At 39.6% G+C, this 24,467-nt stretch overlaps 1 protein-coding gene across 9 annotated transcripts in view; it reads right to left on the bottom strand.

Annotated features, from left to right (window-relative positions):
- Positions 1-24,467, bottom strand: part of COG5 (component of oligomeric golgi complex 5) — a 215,546-nt gene that overhangs the window by 99,872 nt on the left and 91,207 nt on the right. For 7 of the 9 annotated variants that reach the window (XM_041002465.1, XM_041002469.1, XM_041002466.1 and 4 more), the window contains one exon: positions 20,673-20,803. The exons of the other annotated variants lie outside the window; for them this stretch is intronic. In XM_041002465.1, the coding sequence (XP_040858399.1) occupies positions 20,673-20,803 (131 nt within the window). The remainder of the gene's footprint in view (positions 1-20,672; positions 20,804-24,467) is intronic. 9 annotated transcript variants of the gene reach the window in all.

The raw sequence follows: 24,467 nt of genomic DNA, 5'->3' as shown, positions 1-24,467 counted from the left end.
GATACTCACAGACATCTGCCAACATTTGTAATAGGCAAAGAAGTTACACAGACACAATGCCACTAGAACCAAAGACAATGCAAGCATATCCAAACAACAAGGTCTTTTAACATGACGATATTTTATAAAGTTGGCTAAGGCAGTTGAACCACCAGATACACAACAACCAATATAGCAATAGAAACAATACAGGAAAACACAATGACTTCAATGGAGCTCTGCCACAACAGACCAATACATAAGTAAAAATCAACAAATTATTGATGGTTCAAAAAGATGATTTCAAGAGAACTGTAGATATTTAGTTTAAGAGTACTTTTCCTTTAAGGGCACAAGATAATATAAATAAGAAATTCAGTGAAATTAGGAAGGCAATTCATAAATTGAATGAGAAATTCAGCAGAGATAGATTATAAAAGATAATCAGAAATCCTGCAGCTAAGAATCTCAACAAATGAAATTAGAAACACTATTGGAAAACTAAATAGCAGAATGCAGCAATCCAGCCAGACACCAGAAAAAGAGGCAAAAAAAATCAAAAGACATGAAGAAAGCTTTGATATCCTGGGACACTATCAAGCACTCAAATATACATTATGGGTACTCAAGGGGGGAAAAAGAAGCCAGAAAATACACTTAATGAAATAATTACTGAAAAATTTCCAGTTCATGAAAAATATACAGATATCCAGGTATAGAAAGCCCAAAGGATCCTTGAATAGATTGGACTAAAAGATGCTCTTAAATTACAAAAAGGTTTGAATGCACATTTAGCCTGGTGGTTACGACATTTCTGTTCATGCCAAAGTACCTGATTTTGATTCCTGACTCTGGCTCCTGCTAACACAGACCAAGAGAGACACTGCGGGTGTCTCAAGTAACTGGATTCCTGCTGTCCTGACCTTCTGCATCCGCTCTGACCCAGTCCCAGTCACTGTGGGTCCATGGGAGTGAACTGGGAACGGGAGCTCTGTGCTTCTCTTCTCTGACTCTGAAATACCTACTTTTGAATTTCATAAGAATAGATAAAAAAGAAAAATCTGGTAATTTATTTTTACTTTTTTCTAGACTTGCCTAGTTATTCAATTGGAATTTTTTCTACCTGTATTAACTAATGACTATAGTTGTATAACTTTTTCTTGTGTTCATCTTGCTTTGATATCAGGGCTATGTTGATCTATAACTCTTAAAATTAATTGGGAAGCATTTTATCCTCCTCTATTTTCTGAAAGGATATATTATTGTACTATTATTTCTTCTTTAAATGTCTAATATAATTCACCATGAAACAACCTAGATTTTTAGTTATCTTGGGGTGAAATTTTAAAAACTAAACTTAATTTTCTAAATATATATTGGGGGTCATTAAAAATGTTTTTTTTAGCCATGTCAGTTTCTGATTTTTACTGAGGAAATACACACATTTCACATAAGTTTCCAAAACAGTTTAATATGCTAAAAAAATAGAGCTATCTCATAAAATACCAATCCCACTGGCAGGCACATATCTAAAGGAAACACAATTCACTCTGTTGACAAGACAGCTGTTCTGTAGCATTATTCACAACAACCACCTCGATACAGAATTAACTTAATGTCCATCAATAGATGAATCAAGAAAATGATATGTTTACAAAATGGAGTATTAGTCATAAAACAGATAAAACTCTATCATTTGAAATGACATGGAAAAATCTGGAGAACATTCTGTTAAGTAAACCAATGCACAGAAAGAAAAACTAGCCATGATCTCATCCCTATGTGCAATCCTGAAAATTGTTCTTATAAACTTCCAAAGCAGAACAGTGGTTCTAAGGGCTAGGTAGTACAGGAATGCAGCACGAGTGAGGAAGAGTTTAGGCAACAGGTACTGCTAGAATTAAGATATCAAGCTCTGGTATTCCAATGCACAGTACGATGACTGCAGTTAATGTTACAATTTGAAAAGGTATGTCTCGCCAGTTCACAGGAATATACAAATTCCAAAGTCAGAAAATGGTACTAAGATGATGACACAGTCCAATCATGGCAGTTGGGAGGCAGGTCTAGTGGAGGTCCACAGGGTGCTATAATTACCCCTCAAAACACAATTCTCAAGAAGATGCTTATATAACCAAAGTAAGCCCAGCCATTCTCTGCATCCTGGGTCTCCATGGAATCCTTTCTCTGCCTATGTTCCAGGATCTTTCAGTTTGGATTGAAGCATGCCAAAGAAGCCTATTTGGGCCTCCCACATGAGTGGCAGGACTCAGAAATGATATTGCAAGCATCCCAAGCAGGCAGTTAACCTGCTGCATCACAAAAGCCACTGCTCAACAGAATTTTTAACTATTTCAACACAAAACAATGCTAATATTTGAGGTGCTCTTCCTGCAAATTAGTCTCAACTAAAGACACAACGTATAGATTTGTCAAGTATCACATTATACTCAAAATGTCAAATTATATATCAAAACTAAAACTAAAAAAATATTTTATAATGATACTAAACAAAAAGATTCTCAAAGCTAGCTGCAGATTTTTAGAAAAATACAGCCAACAGAATCTCAATTGCAGAATTTTTTTGTTCAGTTGGACCAGATTGAGGACTGGTTATTTATATTTCTGAAAGCTCTTCAAATGATTCTGATGCAGTCAGCCTGGCAGCTCCTTGAGAACTGGCATTTGGAAACCACTCAATTATATGACTTTGCTAGACTTTGCAGAATAAAAATCATTTATTCATGTGAAGTATTTTTTTTTAGGAGGCTGAAGGAAAGATCACACAAAGAAATGAGAGCAGAATACTCTTTACTGTCTGCAGTGTTGTCTACATGAAAATAATAAAGCAACTTCAAAATATAACTGTGAATGTGGTCATTGAAAGCTTTGGATGTCATTCATTGAATATTTGCTTGGTGTTACAAAATCATTGATATTTCTTCAATGTTACACTGTTGTCTGAGGAGATAAAAATGATGAAATTGGTTTTGCCACTAGCCAAAGGGAAAATAGCTCAACTAGTGAGTTGCAAAGAGAATGAGATACAAAAGACGGACGAACAGGAAGATACAAGACATTCTAAGACAATAAAAAGGAACTGGATGCCGACTGAGTACAAATGGGTGAGAGAGGGCTCAGATGTGGCGGATTGAGCGGACAAAGGTAGGTGGGATTGAAGAAAGCAAGGTGACTGTGGATTCTCACACTCAGACGAAGCCAAGGTGCCAGCGAGCCTTCTCACTGGGGATGGGAACACTTCTGAGATGGATAAACATGGGAACCTATTCTGAGTAGCAAAGTGAATTGAAGTGATAAATAACAACAGAGGTGACAGAAGCCATAAATCACAAAGGGGGTAAATAAAGAACAGCATCAGTGGGAGTGAGAGGATAGAAATGGATGACAGAACCCTCTAGTCAGAGCTGCAACCAGAGCAGGAGAAAACTTGGAAATGGAAAAACGGCGCCTATCTATGAAATGCAAATGACTAACATCCTTCAGAAATAAGGAACATTAGAGTCCATTGTCTCATCAGTGACAAATAGCACAGGTTTTGGCCACTGGCTTTTGTGAAGCCCTTATTAAAATAAATTTCTGGCTTACAGTTCACTCATCTGTAATATGAAGGAAATGGACTATGTGAACTCAAACACCCAAACCAAAATGAAAACAATGATTTTGGGACCCACAGCAATGCCTCAGCAGCTAAATCCTTGCCTTGCATGAGTCAGGATTTCATATGGGTACTGTCTGTGTCCCAGCTGCTCCACTTCCCATCCAGCTGCCTCTTTGTAGCCTGGGAAAGTAGTAGGGGATGGCACAAAGCCTTGGGAACCTGTTCCTGCATGGGAGACCCAGAAGAAGCGCCTGGCTTCTGTCTTTGAATCAGCTCAGCTCCTGCCATTGTAGTCACTTAGGGAATGAACCAGTGAACAGAAGATCTTTGTTTCTCCTTCTCTCTATTAATCTGCCTTTCCAATAAAAATAAATCTTTTAAAAGTGATTTTATTATTTAATGCATGTATCATGTACTGTGTGTACTGTATGCTGATCATGTACAAGTAAGTGGGAACAGAACAGAAAAATACAGCAAATATTGAATTTACCTGCCAGTATGTATGGTGTCATATGAGACAAAAGACAACAAATTATCAACTAAAATACTTTGTGATGAGAGTGGAAATGGAAGGATACATGTAAACATATGAGAGGAGCCAGGACTTGGGTGTGAAGGAGGGAAAGGAGTGATGCAGCAGTGAGCAAACATTCATTAAAGGAAAGAGTTCAGCTGGGCCCTATGAAGAGGTGACAGGGAGATTCCACAGTGGAAGTCAAGTGGGGGGAGGAGGAGTTAACAGAATGGCTTCAAGTCCAGAAGAGAATATGCAAATGTTTGTTACTGGTAAGACCTGGGAGTAACCCAAACCCACTAACATGACACCTGATAGAGCTTCCCAAACGCGGGCTACAAATCCAGATGTTTATAAAATTGGCCCTCAAACTATGGTAGAAGATTTAGTTAGGAGAACTTTTCATGTGAGAGAGGGAATGTGGGTCAATGTGGGGTGCTGGCAAGATTTTACTTTTTGAATCTGAATGCTGGTGTCCACGTTTGTTTGCTTTGTGAAAATCCATTATTTCTCTGCTGATGATGTTTTAATCAAAAATTCTAAGATAAATCACAGGAAGTTAACAGATTATGATAAAGTATATAGCAGGAAAGATTTTTGGTTATATGACTAAAGTTTGTTTTAGACAAAATATATCACATCAACTAACTTGATATTTAAATCTTAAATTATTAAATATTCAAATTGATATTTAAATTATTAAATAAAACTTCATTTATGCAATACTTTCTGCAGGCAATATAGGCAAGACTTACATATGTGCATATGCACAACCAAAATTATACATCACTGTTTCTAAAAATAACTGACTCCTAAAATATTGCCAAATGTGAAATTCATATTTTGGTTGTGGATGCTATTATAAATTAAATGCTTGGTTCCCCAACAATCCACACTTTAACTACCGTCTGTTGGCATGTGAAAAAGGGGCTTTTGAGAGGTCATTAAGGTTCAGAAAGATCAACAGTTGGTGCTGAGTGGTGATCTTGTGGGATTAGTACCTCTTGTGGAAGAAATAGCAAAGAGCACACACACTTTCTCTCACTTTCCTTCCCTCTCTGCCACATAAGAAAACACAAAGCGGCTTCTAGAAGCCAGGGAAAGGGCACTCACTGGACACGGAACCCGCCAGACTCTCCTTCCAGTACTGCGAGAAAATCAATTCATGTTTACACCATGAAGGCCATGCTGTTTTGTTATAGCAGTCAAAACAGAGTGATGCAAATTTCACACGCTTAACAAATGAATTCAATTTTAACGTCATAAAGAAGATTTATTAATTTTCTTTACTAGCTTGAGTGGGAAACAGAGAGACCTTCCATATGGTTGCTGGTTTACTTTCCAAATGCCCAGGTGCCTGGGATTTAACCCAAGGTCTCCCAAGTGAGTATCAGAGATTACTGCCTACTGCCGCCCATGGCACACATTAGCAGGGAGAAGAGGAAGTGGGCCATGGGACTTACATTCAGGTACTTCAAGATAGGATGCAAGGCATCTAAATAACATTTTAAACTGCTGAGTCATCATGGCCACCCTCAGATAACAAAAAAGTAATGAGAATGTTCAATAAAAAAAAAGAGAATGTTCAATAATATCTTTATATTTTGCTAAGAACTAAAAGGAAAATTTATGCCGCTATTATTAATTCCTCAAGGAAAGCATATTTAAACATCAAAAACAATTAGGAGAAAAAATGTTCAGAATCAGAGATACTCTTTAAACATGAATACACGTTTATAGAAGTGTCATCACCATGCTCTGATTTTTCATTGTAGTGGGAGCTGTAGCACTCTAGTTACAAATCTGCGGGTAACTTTTTAAAAAAGCATTTTTTTACATTTATTTTTATTGAAAAGGCAGATATACAGACAAAAAGAGATACAGAGAAGGAGCTCTTCCATCCACTGGTTCACTCCCCAAGTGGCCGCAACAGACTGAGCTGAGCTGATCCAGAGCCAGGAACCAGGAGCCTCCTCTGGGTCTCCCAGGCAGATGCAGGGTCCCAATGCTGTGGGCAGTCCTCAACTGCTATCCCAGGTCACAAGCAGGGAGCTGGATGGAAAGGGAGCAGCCAGGACAGGAACCAGCACCCATGTGGTATCCTGGTACATGCCAGGCAAGGAGTTAGGCATTAACTAGGTTACTGTTTTAGGCAGGCCCTGCAGGTCACTCTTTAAATCAGCACCTATGTTATGTTTCTGAATAAACAAACAAGTTACCCAAATTCTGCCAAATGTCACAGGCATACCATACATTATCCTCAAGCTAAAGTTTCCACGAATACTGTCTACGAACAAATTCCTTCGTTCCTAGTACTGTGGGTCACTGTGTTCTCTGCAGAGCCTGGTAGCTCCAAGTCAGCAGCGAATGGTTAATCAAGTTCTTGTCTCTCTTGCCAGGCTGCCACACACTGTTGAAAACCACAACTTTAATCAGTAAAATCCCACGCTGTGTTCATTACGACCCTCTTCCTCAGCCCACAAGAAATACTGGAAAAGCAGCTCAACTGGGAACTGTCTGTTTAGTGCACCATTATTCTCAATGTTTCCGAATCAGTCCTGAACTTCTGCTCTTTGCTTACAGCCCTTACCCAGCCTGCCTCTCTTTACAAAACCAGAGCTGCCACTGGTGCACTGTGCCTTTTGGGTAGTATATACTCATTGCAATGATGCATCCGGATCTATGGAAAACAGAATACCACAAGGAGGGCTTCTCCCCATATTACTTCCCACTTTTTAAGGGTCTTCGCATCCACTAATTTCATTTTGTCATTAGGAAAGTGAGGTACCAAAAGGCTGGCCAGGTTTGGGTAATGGACCCTTCCCACTTTCACTCAGGGCTCTGTGCAATAGGTCACCCCATCACCACATGGATTTATATCTCCACATTTATCTGTAACACAGGAAAGACATTCTCTGGCAACAGCAGGAAGAAGAGTCTGAAAACATTTTCAAAGTATCTTACAGGAAAGAAAAAATTCTACTGCAGAGCCAGTGATATCCCCTACACAACGCATTCTCTTCAAATATTCAATATTCTGAGAATGATGCTTCTACAGATTGCCACTGTGAGTTTCCACAAACCACTGATCAGCTTTAACAAAGGTTATTTTCTTTTAAACATTCTTTTATTTTTGCAAAGATCATTTCCACTTGAGAGGCAGATGGGAAGATATACAAAGAGAAACTGCCTCTCTTCTATCTGCTGGTTCACGTCCCAAATGCCCGCAACTGCAAGGCTGGGCCAGACCAAGGAGAGCTGGAAGTCTCATTCAGGTCTTTGATGAAGGTGCAGGGGCCACGATGTGGAAGCTTGGCAGACAGTCCAAGAATCACGTAGAGCAGAGGACCTCCTTTGTACATGGAAGAGCTGTGCACAGGCCTGGAATCATGGAAGGCCTGACCCCAGTGTCGAGTGTTTTGTTGTCCCTTGGAATGTTGCCTGATCTTTTTCTTCCCATAGTAGAACTACTTATCTACCCTGTGCCTGGAACTGTTATGGGCTATTCTGACTTCGTGGAAACTTAGCTGAATGCCACACCACTTTCCCACCACTTGCACTACACTTTCGTATAAGTATAAAATCCCTACTTTCTTTGCCCCGGTGCAAAAATTTAGTTCTGCACAATCCCATGTCCCTCATTTATTAAGCCCCCAAAGCCCAAGCCCTTAGGCCACCTTCCCCTACCTGCCAGGCACAACAGCAGGGAGCCAGATCCAAAGCAGAGTACTGGAACTGAATCAGAGCCCATGTGGGACATCATCACAGGTGATGGCTTCACCACAATGCTTGCCCCTATTGACTTATTTTCATCTTCTAGAAAGACATTATGACATGGGGACAAACGGAGATCTGGAGGAAGAGGTGAGGAGGAAATATGGAGACAGGCAGAGATAGCAGGCAGGACTGGGCCAGGCTAACACCAGGAGACAACAACTGTATCTAGGTGCCCCACATGGGTAGCAGGGACTTAAACAAGTGAGCTGTTATCTGCTGCCATACAGGAAGTATCAATAGGATGGCAAGTGTAGCAGCCAGGACTCAAACTGGCACTCTTTGATAGGAATAGGGTTTCCCAATGGGTGGTTTAACATGCTGTGCTCTAGTGTCTGCCCCCTGCTTCATTAGTTACAATATCAAGACAGATGAAAGAACATGTCATTCAGAAGAATGGATAATTTTTAAAGGAGAAAAAAATTCCCACATCTGCAAATGATCTCAAGATATGGCATTTTCTTTATTAAGCTATACCTATTTCTTCTGTTTTGGAAATAAATGATAGGATTTTTTCTTTCTCATGGAAATAAAATCCCACAAGAATATAGGGAGAAAAGAAGCCTTACAAAGCCTGCCAAAATAGGAACACTGTAACCAAAGCAACAGCTGGCACACAGCTAATAGGACAGAGAGATAAAGCGAGACTGCTCAAACATTAGTCCCAGAAACAGAAATATTCTAATTTTTACTAAAGCCATGAGATACACCTCATCTGGACAGATAGAGCATTAAATCAAGTTTGATAGGATTCTAAGGCTTTAAGAAACTGAAATTAGTAACAGAGTAACAGAATTTAATAGAAAATTGAAAAATGAAAAATCTGCAAGAATGTATTTATACACACACACATATATATGAAAGGGCAACAAGCTGTGTGAAGAGAAGGGGCAGAGGAAATAACTAGTGCTGATGCTACTCCGTAGTTATGGCCCAATCTACAAAGCGATTCAGTTCCCAAAGTCTTAACAACATCTGACAGATTTCAGTTGACTTCAATAGATCTGGAAATAAGGCCCATTTTCAAGGAAAATTTGAGACAATTAAAAGCTAAGTATCTTACGCAGAACGAATTTTAATATTTGTTGTTAAATTTTAATATTTTATGAAAACACTGGTAACAAATATGCAATACCCTATTCATAACAACTATATACAAAGCTAAAATACTTAAGGCAGTTTGTAGTTCGCATGTGCTTCTGCATAGTATGATACATATATCTGACACATTTTTCAGGAGCTAGCACATGCCTAGAACACTGAAAACCTAATGGAGCTCTATGGCAGATTACAAGAGCTAAAGGAAGAGGAATCACATTAAATAATGCAATTTAAAAGCAAAAATTGCATTAGCTGTCTTGGTTGTGATTCAGAGCTTACCAGTATCTTTTATGATTTTGTAACATATGGCCCATTAATGCTTGATATGTACTTCCCAGCTAACCTAATATGATTATTTCAGAACCTGTTAACAATCAACAGTCAACAGGACATAACCCAAATGAAATTAAGCTACCAAGAAGGAGTTTTAGTAGCCCACAATATGATCGTTACAACCAGAAATCAACTTACTTTGAAGAAGCAGAAGAATAAAAGAAGCAAAGAAAGACAAGGAGAAAACTTGACAGAAAAAAGAAACTGGAGAGGTAAAGAAAGAAGATAAACATGATTGCAAGAGAAAGTTCTACAGAGTTACACACTGAACCCATGAACATGATGAGCGTAAGGGAGGACCAATACAGGGAAAGAAAAGGCTACTTTAACTTCTAAATGTTTTACAAAATAAATTTGAAGCACATTCCACAGGAATCCAGAGCTAGATATTAAGTTAAACTTCTTTAGTCATGTTAAAACTGAGAATTACATATTCTCATCAGCCTTGGTAGCAGTTACCACTACTAAAGGCAACTTAACAATGAATAAAATTTTATAGGAAAGTCAAAGGAATCAAATAATTCATGTGCAAACCCCCAAGAGACATGAAATTTTATGACAAATAAACAAACATGGTTCACCTAAAAAATAAGTAGTTTGGGGCCAGTACAGTGAGCTACGCTGCAATGGTAGCAGCTAGGGTTAGGGGTTAGGCTTAGGGTTAGTGTTAGGAGACCAAGACACGGCAAATTAGCAATTTACTTGGTTTGGGGATGGAAGGTATGGACAACTAATAGACAGGAGGGACTATTTTTGAGGTGACAATAGGACTCTAAAACTGGATTATGAGATGACTGCACAGTTGTACAAATTTAATGAAAGTCATCAAACCACATACTTACAGTCTATTAATGCTATGGTACGTAAACTATGGTATGCAAGCTCAAAAACACAGAACGGGGAAACACAGAATAGCAGGACACATTTGTAATAAACATTTCTGACAAGATTTAAATCCAGGATAGAAAGAATTTTTTATAAACACTGACTTTTTGAAAGACAGAGTAACAGACAAGAAGAGATACATACTAAGAGATTTTCTACAAGCTTTCTCACTCTGCAAATGGCTTGCAAGCCTAGGCTGAATTTACTAGCCCGTAACTCCATTTGAGTTTCCCACATGAGTGCCAAACACCCAAGCACCCGGGTCATGTGCTGCTACTTTCCCATTCATTCATTACCAGGGAGCTGAATCAAAGCAGTACAGCCATAACTCTAACCCAGCACTCCAATGTGGGATACAAGTGTTGCAACAGTGGATTAACAGGCAGTTCAACCATGCCTACCTAAGAATTCTTGTAATCTGGTGGCTGGCCTGGAGGCACAGCAGGCACCTGCATCCTCTATGGGCACCAGCTGTTCCACTTCCCATGGGATCCAGCTCCCTGCTGGTGACCTAGGAAAACAATGGAAGATGGCCAGCGTGTCTGGATCCCTTCTATCCAGGTGAGACTCAGAAGCAGCTCTGATCCAGCCCTGGCCATTGTTGCCATCTGGAGAGTTAATCAGTGGATTCTCTGACTCTCTCTATGGCCACCCTTTCTGTGTAACTGATATTAAAAACCAAGCAGCCTTCAGTGACACAGGCATCCTCTGTGAACCCCAAGTGAGCACTGCAGCTGCTCTTTTTCCGATCCAGCGCCCTGCTAACAGCCTGGGAAAGCAGCAGAAGATGGCCCAAACAGTTGGGCCCCTGAGTCTGAAAGAAGCTCTTGGCTCCTTCCTTTAGCCTTGTAGCCTCCTGAGGAGTGAACCAGCAGATGGAAGACAACATATTCACTCATTCATTCATTCTCTCTCTTTTTGTAAGTTCATCTTTCAAATAAATAAAGTAAACCTTAATTTTTTAAAAAGAAGTTGGTTACATAAGCAGTGAAGAAAAGATAAAGCAAGGAAGCTGATGTTGTGGCACTGTGTATTTGGCCTCTGCCACCAGCATTCCATATGGATGCTGGTTTGAGTTCCTTGTCACTAATACCAGAGTAACAGATGGAGTTCCAGGCTCCTGGCTTCAATCTGGCTCAGACCTGGCTGTTTTGACCATTGGAGAGTAAGCCAGTGCAAGGAAGATCAATTATTCTCTCTCTCTCATTTACTCTCCCAAATAAATCTTTAAAACAAAATATATAAGAGAAGGCAGGATGAAAATCTCCTGTACACATACTGAAATGGCTAAAATGAAACACTGCCAACATCACTGATCAATGCTGGCAAGGGGAATGCTTAGACAATGCTAACGGAAATACAAGTTAGTGCAGCTACTGTGGAAAACAATACAAAGATTTTCTTCAAAAACTAGAAATGGACTTACCATATGATAACCCAGTCCCAATACTGGGCATATATCCCCAAACCATCAGTACATTTATCAAGGAGATAGTGACACCACCTTGCTTACACCAGCTCTAATCACAACAGCTAAAATTTGGAATCAATAAAGGTGTCCATCACCAGATGAATGGATCAAGAAAACACGACATACATACACAGTGGAGTATTACTCAGGCAGATATACAGAGAGGAGGAGAGACAGAAAGGAAGATCTTCTGTCCAATGATTCACTCCCCAAGTGACGGCAATGGCCGGTGCTATGCCGATCCGAAGCAAGGAGCCAGGAACTTCTTCCAGGTCTCCCATATGGGTGCAGGGTACCAAGGCTTTAGGCCATCCTCATTTGCTTTCCCAGGCCACAAGCAGGGAGCTGGATGGGAAGTGGGGTTAGCGGGATTAGAACCGGCACCCATATGGGATCCCGGCATGTTCAAGGCAAGGACTTTAGTGGCTAAGCCACTGAGCCAGGCAAAATCAATTAGGTTTTGTAAAAAGTGAACATAATAATGTCTGGGAAAACTTAAGCATTTTTTGTATTAAGTATTTTACTCAACATAAAGGAAAACACGTACTAATACTCAAATGTATCCTTGAGTGTTTATCCTACTTTATATAAGCCTGAAACTGAAAATAATCCAAATGCATACCAACAGCGAAGATCAATGTAGTTGTATAAAATGGAATATTAATCAGTAACATAAGAGAAACAAACTATCAATGTACACAAATGCAGACTCAGATCTCAAGATAATTATGCTGAATGAATAAAGCCAGATGCAAGGTAAAACATTATGTAACTCCAATGATATAAAACAAATTAATCTAAAATGGCCCAATGTGCTTTTCTGGGTCACCACTTTTTTCAAATTACAAAATAGAAACTTATTATTTACTACAATAATAAAAGTCCAGTGTAGGACTATTTAAGTAAAATCTTACAAAGCTATTCTCATGGCAACAAACTCTTCTTAAAAATGCAAAGAAAATTGAAGCAATCACATATAAAGAGTAAATACCAAATTTCCATCAAAGAGTAATACTAGAATTGTGTAGGAAATGCAATAAAAATTCAGTCAGTTATTGAAAACTTTTTTGCAGGGCCCAGGGAGATGAAATGCCAGTCAGTGAACTGAAAAACAATAATGCCCAAAGACCCCGAGGCTAAAGGTAACAGTTAATTAGATGTGACTCCACATGGCATGATGCTAATGAAACAATAAGGCCACCCATGCCACTGCCGGGCTGTTTACAGCAGGAGAGCTGGTCACAGAGCAGGAGTACTGGACTGCATAATGCAGAAATGTAAAGATCAGCAAACTGCATGTTTATATAACACAAAAGCACAGAAACACCATGGGGCAACTGAAGTGCTGCAGGAGTGGAAATGGCAGGGGGAGAGGGAGGGGAGGGAGCGAGGAAAGGATTAAGGCATTCACCAAGAAAGTGCAATTATTTAAGCAAAGTGTGCCTTTTCTATAAAGTACTGCACTTTAAATACTTCAGGTTTTAGGGCTGTATGTGGCGAGCCTTCACTTTGTTTCTTTCCAAACGCTTAAGAACATAAAATGATTCTTAGAGCCTTGAAGCACACATTGCAGGTCGCACATTGTTGCTTCCTAACCCTTAATCATAATGACTCTATAAGAGTTTGAATTAATTAATTACAAAAAAAATGGGGTATGCTGAACAAGTAAGGATCATATTTAGAGAAAAATATATTAGCTTAATAGATCCTTTTAAATGACTAAATACTTTGTCAATACCAATTAATATTCTATTATCAATAACTAATGATATAATATCTTTAAAAAGTAAAAGAGTAACTCCAGATTGTTCTGAGCAGCTGCTGGAACTGAGCCAATCCAAAGCCAGGAGTCAGGAACCTCCTCCAGGTCTCCCATGCGGATGCAGGGTCCCAAGGCTTTGGGCTGTCCTCGACTGCCTTCCCATGCCACAAGCAGGGAGCTGGATGGGAAGCAGGGCCGCCAGGATTAGAACCAGCGCCCATATGGGATCCCGGTGCATGCAAGGCGAGGATTTTAGCCACTATGCTAATGCACCAGGCCCTGCTCTTTTCTTGAGATTATAAATTTCGAGTTATGATATAGTCAAAGGTTGAATGTTCCACTCAATAAAGAGCTCAACAAAAAGCAAAAAGACCACCCAGTTCTGTAGCAACATGGACAAGGGTCATAAACAACCTCTTTTCATGTGATTAAAGCTCTCATCCCTTAGTGCTCCATAAAATATCAGCTGTCACACACTGCAATCATCCTACTATAAAAAGACACTAGAATGACCCCTCCTGTCTATCTACACTTTGATACCCATTATCCAACCTGCCTCTATCTCCACTTTATGCCCTTCCTAGTCCCTAGGAATCACTCTTTACAGTCAAAGCTTCAGAAAATGCTTTAACTCCACAGAGCCCATTGAACACAATGCATCTGACCCAGTACCTTTGCTCTTCAGTAAGAATACATCCAGTAAATACAACTAACAGGATCCTAACTGCACACTACATGCTGTTTTAGACACTAGCTCTGGAACAGCAATCCTATGCTGTTATCTTGGAGCAACCTGCCTGGGCTGTGCTGTCACACCCCTTTTCGCAGGTAAGTGATGGACAGCTGCCCTCTGGGCTTGATTAAGGCAATGTCGGCCTTAGAGCAAGGACAACTTCACAGATGTTCAGGAGCCGTCACTAGCAACAGTTAGCTAAAGCAGATGATAGCAAGCACTGAAGGAACTAAATACAAAGAAACTGAAAGGAACTAAATACAAAGAACCCGATGACTTCTGAAAACAAGTTAGGACGTGTACTCCCCTCTCACCTACCCAAAGTCTAGTACCTGCTTCCTGGGCCAGCTTAGCAATCACAAGTTAAAGCCATTTTCCTAATGAAAATGGCATCGCTTCAACGTGGGGGCCTAGGACTTATGGTGATGCAGGAGTTCACCTAGATAAAAAATCACTGTCTATTTTTGAAAGTTAATTAAAGCCTGTTGTAATCCTGAAAAAAATCAGATGGCTCTTTCTCTCCTACTCTGTCTGGCCTCTATCAGTCCAGGATTCTCAGAGTGAAAGCGCAGTCATGGAAGAGCTGCAGTGTTAGCACACCGAGACCCTGCTTACAGCATGCCTGCTCTGGTGGGATGTGGACGAGGCTTCCCCAGAACATCGCCTCTAACTCACCAGGCCTTCCAAGCATCTTATTCAGAGTGTGGCGATGATATCACTGCAAAATTCTACACATTGAATAACAAGGTTTTCTTGGATCAGAAGTTTAGCTATATATATTTTTGCGTAGGAAGAAATATGCAATGCATTTCTGAATTTAAGTTTACCAATCTAAGCACAAAAATTTTCTAATGCTGTACTAGGGGTTTTATAATACTACAAGGCTTTCTAAAACCCTGCAAAGAAACACAATGCACTTAAGCAGTTAACTAGGAAGAAGCAGGATGATGCTTAAGAACTATCTGCATTTACTAAACAAACTAGTTCAGGAAGGAATGTTTCAAGAAGAAAGAAGTTGCACTAAGTTTGTTTTTTTAAGTAAACAGTTGTTTCAGGTAGCCTAAGTGAATCACAAACAACAGAAGTGAGGTTGGCACTATGGGATAGCAGGTGAGGTCACTGAGATGTTCCCATCCAATCTGGATACCAAGTTCAAATTCTGGCTGCTTCACTTCTTTCTTTTTTCTATAAGATTTCTGTTTAACAGGCAGATTTACAGAGAAGCAAAGTCAAAAAGAAAGATAATCCATTCTCTGGTTCATTCCTGAAATGGCCGCAACAGCTGCAGCTGAGGTTCTTCCAGATTTTCCACATGGGTACATGGGCCCAAGACATTGGGCCATCTTTTGCTGCCTTCCCTGGCGACAAATAGGAAGGTAGATTGGAAGTGGAACAGCCAGGACACAAATCAGTGTCCATATGAGATGCCAGCATTTGCAGGTGGAGGATTAGCCGGCTGAGTTGCCATGCTGGCCCCTGCTCCAGTTACAGCTCCCACCTAATGTGGATGGGAAGTGGGTCTGGCAGGACCAGAACTGGAGTCCACATGGTATTCCTATGTGGACGCCAGTTTGTATCCTGGCTGCTCCACTTCCCTTCCAGCTCCCTTCTGTGGCCTGGGAAAGCAGTCGAGGAAGGCCCAAAGCCTTGGGACCCTGCACCCGTGTCAGAGACCTGGAAAAGTTCCTGGCTCCTGGCTTCGGATTGGTTCTCAGCTCCAGCCACTGGGCTACTTGGGGAGTGAACCAGAGGACAAAAGATCTTTTGTTCTCTTTCTCTCCTCTCCGTAAAAACTGCTTTTCCAATAAAAATGTTTTTGGACGTGAAGTAAAGGTCATCAAAGATGAAGGTTAATAATGAAAATGAACACTAATGATCTCCAAGAATGCTTAGTTTAAGGGCAGAAGTAATAAGTCACAAAGGCAGTCCAATAAAAGTAACAGTGGCAAATTTGACAATGTGTTTACAAACAATGGGTGCTTCTTGGGGGAAGTAAAGGTGCCATCACCTGCGGTCTTCAGGTAGCAGTGCGGCGCAATAGCTACTACGTGCACAGGCACTGAACAAGATGCAGACTCAGAAGACATGGAGGGGAAGAGGGTGGAAAACTGTTAAGGATACCTGAAAAATGAATTATTCCTGTTCCCTGCAAGTAGGAATAAAATGTCACAGAAAAAAAGGTAGAATGTGCTGTTGCAGCAACATGATAATAATGAAATCTATACAAGGTATTCCAGCTAAAAATGCACAAAAATTAAATTAGAACAGAAAAAGAATCAAAACCATCAATAAAGCACTCTTCAATACCCAAATGACCCTGTTCCTTAGAAGACATGATAGCAAAAATACAGGCAAGTACAGAAAGAGGTGGTTTCCTTCCCACAGCAAAAGGCAGATTCATCAACCACACGAGGAACTGCGTCTAAATGACCAAACAGGATGCCACTCAAGTTCTCAGACAGTGCAGGAAATGTCTTCATGAAAACTGTTTAAACAGTTTGCTAAAATTTTCCATCTTGGGTTTCTAACAGTTGATATCTGGCCATCGTCTTCCTAAGGTAGAGTGAGAACTTGCCCTCCCGTGGTATAAACACAGTGCAGTTCCAGTGCCAAGGGCGTGCTGTTACACACAGCTGTTTGGCTTATAGAGAAGAGGTTCTCTTCTGCCTGGGTTTCAATGTGTGTGGAAGACACCATCAGGACATGGTCACAGTGACAGCCGGACACAGGAACAGTAGGACACAGATATGCACGGTGTTTAAATAAAGTAGCACTGCCTCTCATTGGAAGAAAATAAATGCTTAAGAAAAGCCAGTACAAAGGATTCTGAGCAATGCTGAAGGACAAACTTAGGGTAATCATCCTTTATAGATTTCCTGAGGAAATTTTTATACTATAAAAATTCCTCTGCTTAACAAAAATGGAATAAACTGTTTAGTCTGATTAAATAGGGAAAAGGAGGACATTTGAGGAGGTGGCTACCTCACCTACAGCTTAAGTGTGTTGGCTCCATTTCTAATCCAACTTCCTGCTAATATGCACCCTGGGAGGCAGCAGGTGATGGCTCTAGTACTTGAGTCCCTGCCACCAATATGGAAAGCCCAGATCCTGGTGCCTGGGTTCAGAACTGTTGCAGGCATTTGAGGAGTAAGGGAGGGAAAAAGGATGCAAGCTGCAGCCTTGTGATCTTGGAATAATAACTAAAGTATCCTCCACCAAACACTGGTTCCTACATTCCAAGAGACCCATCTAACTGGTACAAAGTCCTGCCCCTGTCCACCCAGGCAATTCCTTTCAAACACCTGATTCCCAGGGAACAAGACCTACAACCACCTCCCACTTCTCGAAATCCCTCCACCTTTCTGAACACTGCAGGACCCTAAACTACAAAGGCCCAACCTGTTGAAAGACTGGGTCCTACCACATGTTTGCTCCATCTACATGTCAGCAGTTGGCTACCCTCTGTGCACTTATTCTTCTTTTTGGTTGAATAAATCCCAATTTGGCTGTGGATTCTTGTCCCACCTCTCTCTGTTCTGAGCTTGTTTCTTAACTAGTGAGTCTCATTCACTCACTTATAAATAATATTACATAATAAATTCCATTTTAAAATATTTACTTTTATTTGACAGGCATATTTACTGAGAAGGGAGGCAGAAAGATCGCCTGTCTGCTGGTTCACTTCCCAAATGGCAGGAACAGCTAAAGTTGAGCCAACCCAAAGCCAGGTGCCAGGAACTTCTTCTGGGTGTCCATGAGGGTGCAAGGTCTCAAGGCTTTGGACCATCCTCAACTGCTTTCCCAGGCCACAAGCAGGGAGCTGGATGGGAAGTAGAGCAGCTGGGACACGAACTGGAGCCAACATGGGATTCCATTGCTTGCAGGTGGAGAACTATCAAATTGAACCACCATATTGGCCCCAAATGATTAACTTTTCAGACAGGAGTTATATTGGAAATCATGAGTTCTAGAACAGTTTTATTACTTGCCACCAATGTAATTTTCACTTAATTTCCATTTCTCGGTTTCCTTAAATAGAGTGCAATTACATCTTCCTCACAGATTTGTTATTATAACTTTCTCACAGATTTGTCATTGGAAACATGGAGTAAGTGACTAACACAAAGAATTGGCATTCACACCAGGTTGGTTTCATTCTGAATTCCTAAACTGAGTGCTGACACAGCTGGATGGCACCGTTGGCTTGCTGCTGTCTGAGAAGAGAAGGCATGGCATCCAGAGCCCAGCTCTCCCCACTCAGACACTCAGCTTGCCGGAAGCATCACCCTAGTGACATCATTATCGACAGGGTTAATCCTCTTAGCTCGGCAAGGTCATAAACCAGACTTCATGAAGATAATCCAGAAAATCAGGTCTGAAGAAGACAGACACACATAACTAGATTCAGAAATAAGTAATGTTATAAGCACAAACATCAACTTCCACATGAGAAATAAGCCAACCCTGTTAAAATGAACCTAAATGCTAATTTGGGCATATCAGTACATTTCCTCTGCTTAGGACTACAATGTAGGAATCTGCAAGGATCTGAATGTCTTGAGTCCCCCTCTTCTCACCAGCTGTTACACTGACATGTTAACAGCCAATGGGAAAGGATTAGAAGGTGTGGCCTCTGCTGGAGTACTACCTCATAATGGTGAAGACCTTATAAAAAGCATCGCTTCCCTTATATAACAGGCCCAGTACGCTGTTAACGTTCCCAAACCACACAAGGAAAAATCAAGAAACCGCCATGCTTGTCTACTGCACTTGCTGAAGTGTATTTGGTTCTCCATAAGCAAACTCCAACCAACCAACAGAAGCATTCTAAAGCAGTGCATGTATTTGGAGTTTAAAGAGAGATCTAGGAGTCACATTGAGTTCTGAAAGTTATCATCAAATGAATATGTATGAGAACAAGAAGTAAACATGTTAAAAGTGGTCAGATACGGGGAATACAAGCATTAAGGAAGTAAGCAGTCTTTGTTAGGAATAGAAAAGAAACCAGAAAGCAGTGTGAAGAGAAAAGAAGAGACTGGGATTAATCTAATCCAAATTAACCAGGCAGTCAAGAAGCTGAAATGCCACCAATTCCAAAAATTCAAGAGAAATAAAAAGAATTCAGAATCACATCCTTTGGGAAACTAGGAGATTAAAAGTCACGTCCCTCAATGCAAATTTACTGCAGAAGGCATGTTAGAGGTAGGATGTACTGCATACTACATGAGAAATTCAAGAAAAGGAAGTGGGAAAACTGGCCAAATCTTGGTTGAGGGACCAGGTTAGCTGCATACTAAGACACAGTCATATGAAGTTTAAATTGAAAAAAAAATATCCTCTCCCTTTTTAAATGGAAGGAATATTAGGGACTTTGTACCGACCCTATACTGAAAAGGAGAAAGCTGAAGATTCAGATAAGCAAAGAGCAAAAGCAAGACATAAGGGTAGTATGAAATGACACATTCAACAGGAAGTTAAGAAATCTGGTGTAGTTTTATCTCTGAAAATAAGGGTGGCAGGAAGTTGAAAAATGGGTTTTCATCAGCAAAGCAACATAATCTCATCACAATCAAAAAGAAATAGAACTGTGAGTTTCCAGTGAATTAAAAAAACTGAGAAACAACACTCGTGAAATGAAACAGAACTGGACACACTAAAAAGTAATAGGATCCCAGCTATTTCAAAATCATAAATTTTAGTTACATAAATCTTAGAGTTGTAAATTCTGATTTTTTTTTAAAACAGCTATGAACAGCCTAGGCTCAGAGACAAAATAGAAATAAGCATTGAATGGCATAAAGAAGGCTTTTTGGTTCACAGGATTAGCAGAAAGGCAAGGGCGAAATAGTCTGAGGCTCTCATCAAGAGCAATGTTTCTTCATTTCAAACCTACTGAATCAGAAAGTGTGGACTCGAGGCTCAGCTCTTGGTGTTTAACAAGTTCTCCCAGTAACAATGCTTGCTAGTTTAAGAATCACTGGTTGGGAAAAAGCTGAATGGAAGACTTTAAATTTGTGTGATCATAGATCAATGTAAAACAGAAAATGAGCAGACACATTCATAGAGTGGAAATCTATCATATAGGAAAGGCACTGATGACTAGAAGGTTGACATCGGGATGCAGGCACTTAGCTTAGTGTTAAAGACACCTGCGTGGGACATCAGCATGGCTGGGTTCAACTTCTGGCTCGCAACAGAGCTTTGGACAAAGCAAGCATAATCGATAGATATTAACTGGTCACCTGCACATGGACAATATATAAAAGTCTGCTTCATATAAAACAACATTAAACTATGGAAATATCACTGGTACCTCAAAATTAAATATACTAAGTAAATGTTTCCTGTATTATAGGCATGCACTCTACTAAGTAATATAAATTGTACACAGTTATTCAATGGCAAGATTAAGACCTAGATTACCTTCCTGAACTCAAACCTCCATCTGTTTTACAATACATTTTTCCCATTAAAAAAAAAAAAGAAAAAAACGTTCATTACCTGAGTTTCCAGACCTTGCTCCAACAGGCGCCTCGCTTGATTTTCTACTTCAAGGCGAGCTCTTGCAATAAAAAGTAGATCGTTTTCTATTACTTCTATTCCAGAAAGATCTATTCCTTGAGATAGATAATCTATTTTAAAAAGAGACATTTAAATATTTCAATATCAAATAATACCAAAACATCGACATTTAAGTGTATAACTTCTTCAGAAATAGTAAATATTTACTGTAGAATACAGTCTTCTATGTCTACATTGAAAAGGAAAACTTCCTAAGTATTTTCTAGTCAATAAGTTTACTCTGAAGTTGAATCTTTTAAATGAGACACGCTGGTAAAGCAAGAATGCAAATTATGTTTAAATTCAAGCAATGTCAAATTACAGAAACAGTAGGGTCCAATTAATTTTAATGTACATATCTTAATGTTTTAGACTTATCAAGTTACAAGCACAATTTAAAAAGTCATTATATAATAGCAAATATTTGAAACAAATGTCTAGCCGTGAGAATGATTAATAAGCTATAGAAAAGTCTTCTCATGCATACATGATCAAGCAGACCTAACAGTTAAACAAAAAGACTTTCATGATATTTCTCAAAGAAAATCATATATAGCAATTTACAGAATTCTGTTAAAAGTTTTATTGATTGATTTGAAAGGCAAGGTGACAGATACAAAGGAAATGACAAAGGTCATTCCCTAAAATGGCTACAAGTCAAGGCTTGGCCAGGCTAACAGGTGTCAGGATCTCCATCTGGGACTCTCATATGGGTAAACAGGTCCAAAGACTTGGGCCATCTTCCTACTGTTCACTCGCATCCAGGGAGCTGGATCAGAAGTGGAACAGGATTGATGACCATATGGGACGGCAGGTCACAGGCTTAACCCACTATGCCATGACTTTATATACAGAGTTGTACACCAATAAGTATAAAATAGTTGTTTAAAAGTCCACATGTTTAGAATTTTTGTAATGCTAAAAAATGTGAATGCAACAAACACTAGAAGTAAAAATGAAAGTTTAACCTACTTAGACACAAGTCTATATAAGTTATTTCTAAAAACAAATTTAGATAGATAACTTTATTTTGCCAGTTAAAAGATTACTGGATTATTTTTTTTGCTGCATTCTTTCAACTAAAACTCTTTTCTACCTTTAGACTTATTAGCGCAAGCACAAGAAAGAATGATATTAACTGTTTTTTTAATATCTCAGATCACAAAAACTTAATAACAGTGTGCGGCATCCCTGGGATATCATCAAATAAAGCAATATTCTAGTTTTGGAAATTCCTGAAGGAATGGGAGAAACAAATGCCTTAAAACACCTAGTCACGGAAATAATCACAGGGCACTCCTCCAATTTAGAGAAACAAAATTCCCAATACAGAAAGCTAACAGAACTTCAAATCGAGGTATCAGAGAAGAACCCTACACAGACAAGGCTGAGAGCTCAGACTGGGTTTTGTTTCTCAACAGCAGCCTTGTGATCCCCGAGAACCTGTTCCGTCACGGGAAAAGTGAAGAGCTCAACCACAGGAACGCCAAGTTCCCTTCCAGCTGCAAGTTTCTGGAGATAAAGTCAGTGGGCGCGTCATTCTTACAAACTCTGGTTTGCTCCTCTAGAAAGCAAGTCAGTCAGTCCTTCATCCTGCTGAGCATCAAACAAACACTGACTTACATCAGAATTAACACACCCATAAATACTGATTCCAAGATCTAAGAAACTGAAAGAGAAAACCAACGGGAAAAAAAACGCATGAAAAGACTCCATGATAAACTATATTATACCAGGTGTTAAAGGAACAAAGTGACAGTTCACATCCCCACAGAAACTACATCCAGCAAGAGAAAATAGCGGTGTTGCTGATGCTTCTCTGCCTTCCAGCACTGGCACCCCACATGGCTGCCAGTTCGTGTTCCAGCTGCTCTGCTTTTGATTATTACAATTAGCGTCTTACTTTACTAATTACAGTTTTGCACATAAAGGGATGCCCCCGTTCCCCACCCTGTGTTCCCGCTGTTAATAACAGTTACAAGTTTAACATTCTGCTATTCATATACATCATGGCATTATAGGTATAGATAAAGGTAGAAAATCTAGCACCACATAACTGATGTCTATTTAATGTTTCACTTCAAGTTTTCCTTTTATTTGGAAGCAGAGCTGCAGACTGCAAGATAAGGACAAATATCTTACATTCTCTCTGATAAAAGGCAATATTCATGCAAAATACAAAACAAATAGGTATACTGCTGCTCCACTTCTGTTGTAGCTCTCTGCTTATGGCCTGGGAAAGCAGCAGAGGATGGTCCAACGCCTTGGGACCCTGCACTACTACTACTACAAGGAAACTCCTGGTTCCAAGCTTCGGATAAGCCCAGCTCTGGTTATTATGACCATTTGGGGAATAAATGAATGCATGGAAGACCTTCCCTCTTTATCTCCTCTTCTCTCTGTAAATCTGCCTTTGAAATAAAAATAAATATTTATCAAAATATAAATTATTACCCACCAAGTTTTTTAACCCTCATCACCTTACTGAGCCACCTTCCTCTTCTACCTTCTTACTCCTCACTTACCTACCTTAAAGAAGGATTCAAAAGACAAGCTAGATTCAGACTAATCAACTGACAAGTGAAAAGACAGATAATATTTTCCTTGTTATGATGCAAACCTATTTTTCTGTGAGAAGTGCAATAACAAACAAATCACACAACCCATTAAAGGAATGTAGCCACAACCTCCATTTCTCTGAAATCTGCCAGAAAAGAGATCATGATACGAAACTCCTCTCCATCCATCTGTTGGGTACAATCACCATCAATGTTTCAACTCATTTGGTGTCTGTTCGTCAAGCACAGAACAAAAAAGATGACAATGATTTTAATAACATTAATTGATATACCTAGTATGTGGAAGGCACTAAGAAACTATTTCTTATTTTAATGCATGCCTCTTCATTTATAATTTTCTAGGCAATCTTGTAAAAACTATCATCAAACCTAGATGGAGGTACTGACACCAAAAGAACCTAAGTAACTGAACTATCAAGTTCACCTGCCAAGTAACTAGCAAAACAATTCTGAGTCCAACGTTCCTATCACTTCTCCCCGGCAGGCCCATCCCACAAGCCTGAGCCAGAAGACAGTTTTACGTTTTCAGGACAAAGAACATTCATCCTACTTCCTTCTGGTTTGCTCATTCAGGGGTAAAAGATTTCAACATCTTATCACATAGTGAAATTTAATCAAGTTAGAACAATGAAAGTCACAAATATAGTCATATTTACACATCTAAAGGTTTCACAACTGCAACTAAATCCCCTACAGGAAAAAAAATTGTAAAATAAAACCTGAATATGTACTGATTTTTCCCCTGAAAACCATAATATACCAACTGCAAAGTATTTACATTGTCACAGCTGTCATAAATAACCTAGAGAAGATTTAAACTCTACAAGAGCAGGTGCACCAGCTGTATGAAACTATTGCACCGCTGTATGCAAGGGACTTGGACACGTGCAGATGTTATATCCAAGGGTTCCTGAAACAACTCCCACGGCCACATAAAGATGTAACTTGTAGTCTGAGTATAATCAAAAAAGAACTATGTAAAAGTTTAAAATTTTTAAGCTGTAAATTTTTGAAACTTGCCACCATTACTCTCATTAAGGCAACTAAATCTTAATAAACATGCAGTACACAGCCTGAACTCCTAGGCACTTAACAGTAACACCTGCTGAATCCAGTCATTTATTATGAGCATAATAGTCAATTATTATGAGCAAAC

This window comes from Ochotona curzoniae, unplaced genomic scaffold, assembly GCF_017591425.1.
Source record: "Ochotona curzoniae isolate NIBS_2020 unplaced genomic scaffold, NIBS_Ocur_1.0 scaffold_2476, whole genome shotgun sequence".
In the NCBI taxonomy this organism is placed as follows: Eukaryota; Metazoa; Chordata; class Mammalia; order Lagomorpha; family Ochotonidae; genus Ochotona; species Ochotona curzoniae.
This window is presented reverse-complemented; position numbering and strand designations above follow the sequence as displayed.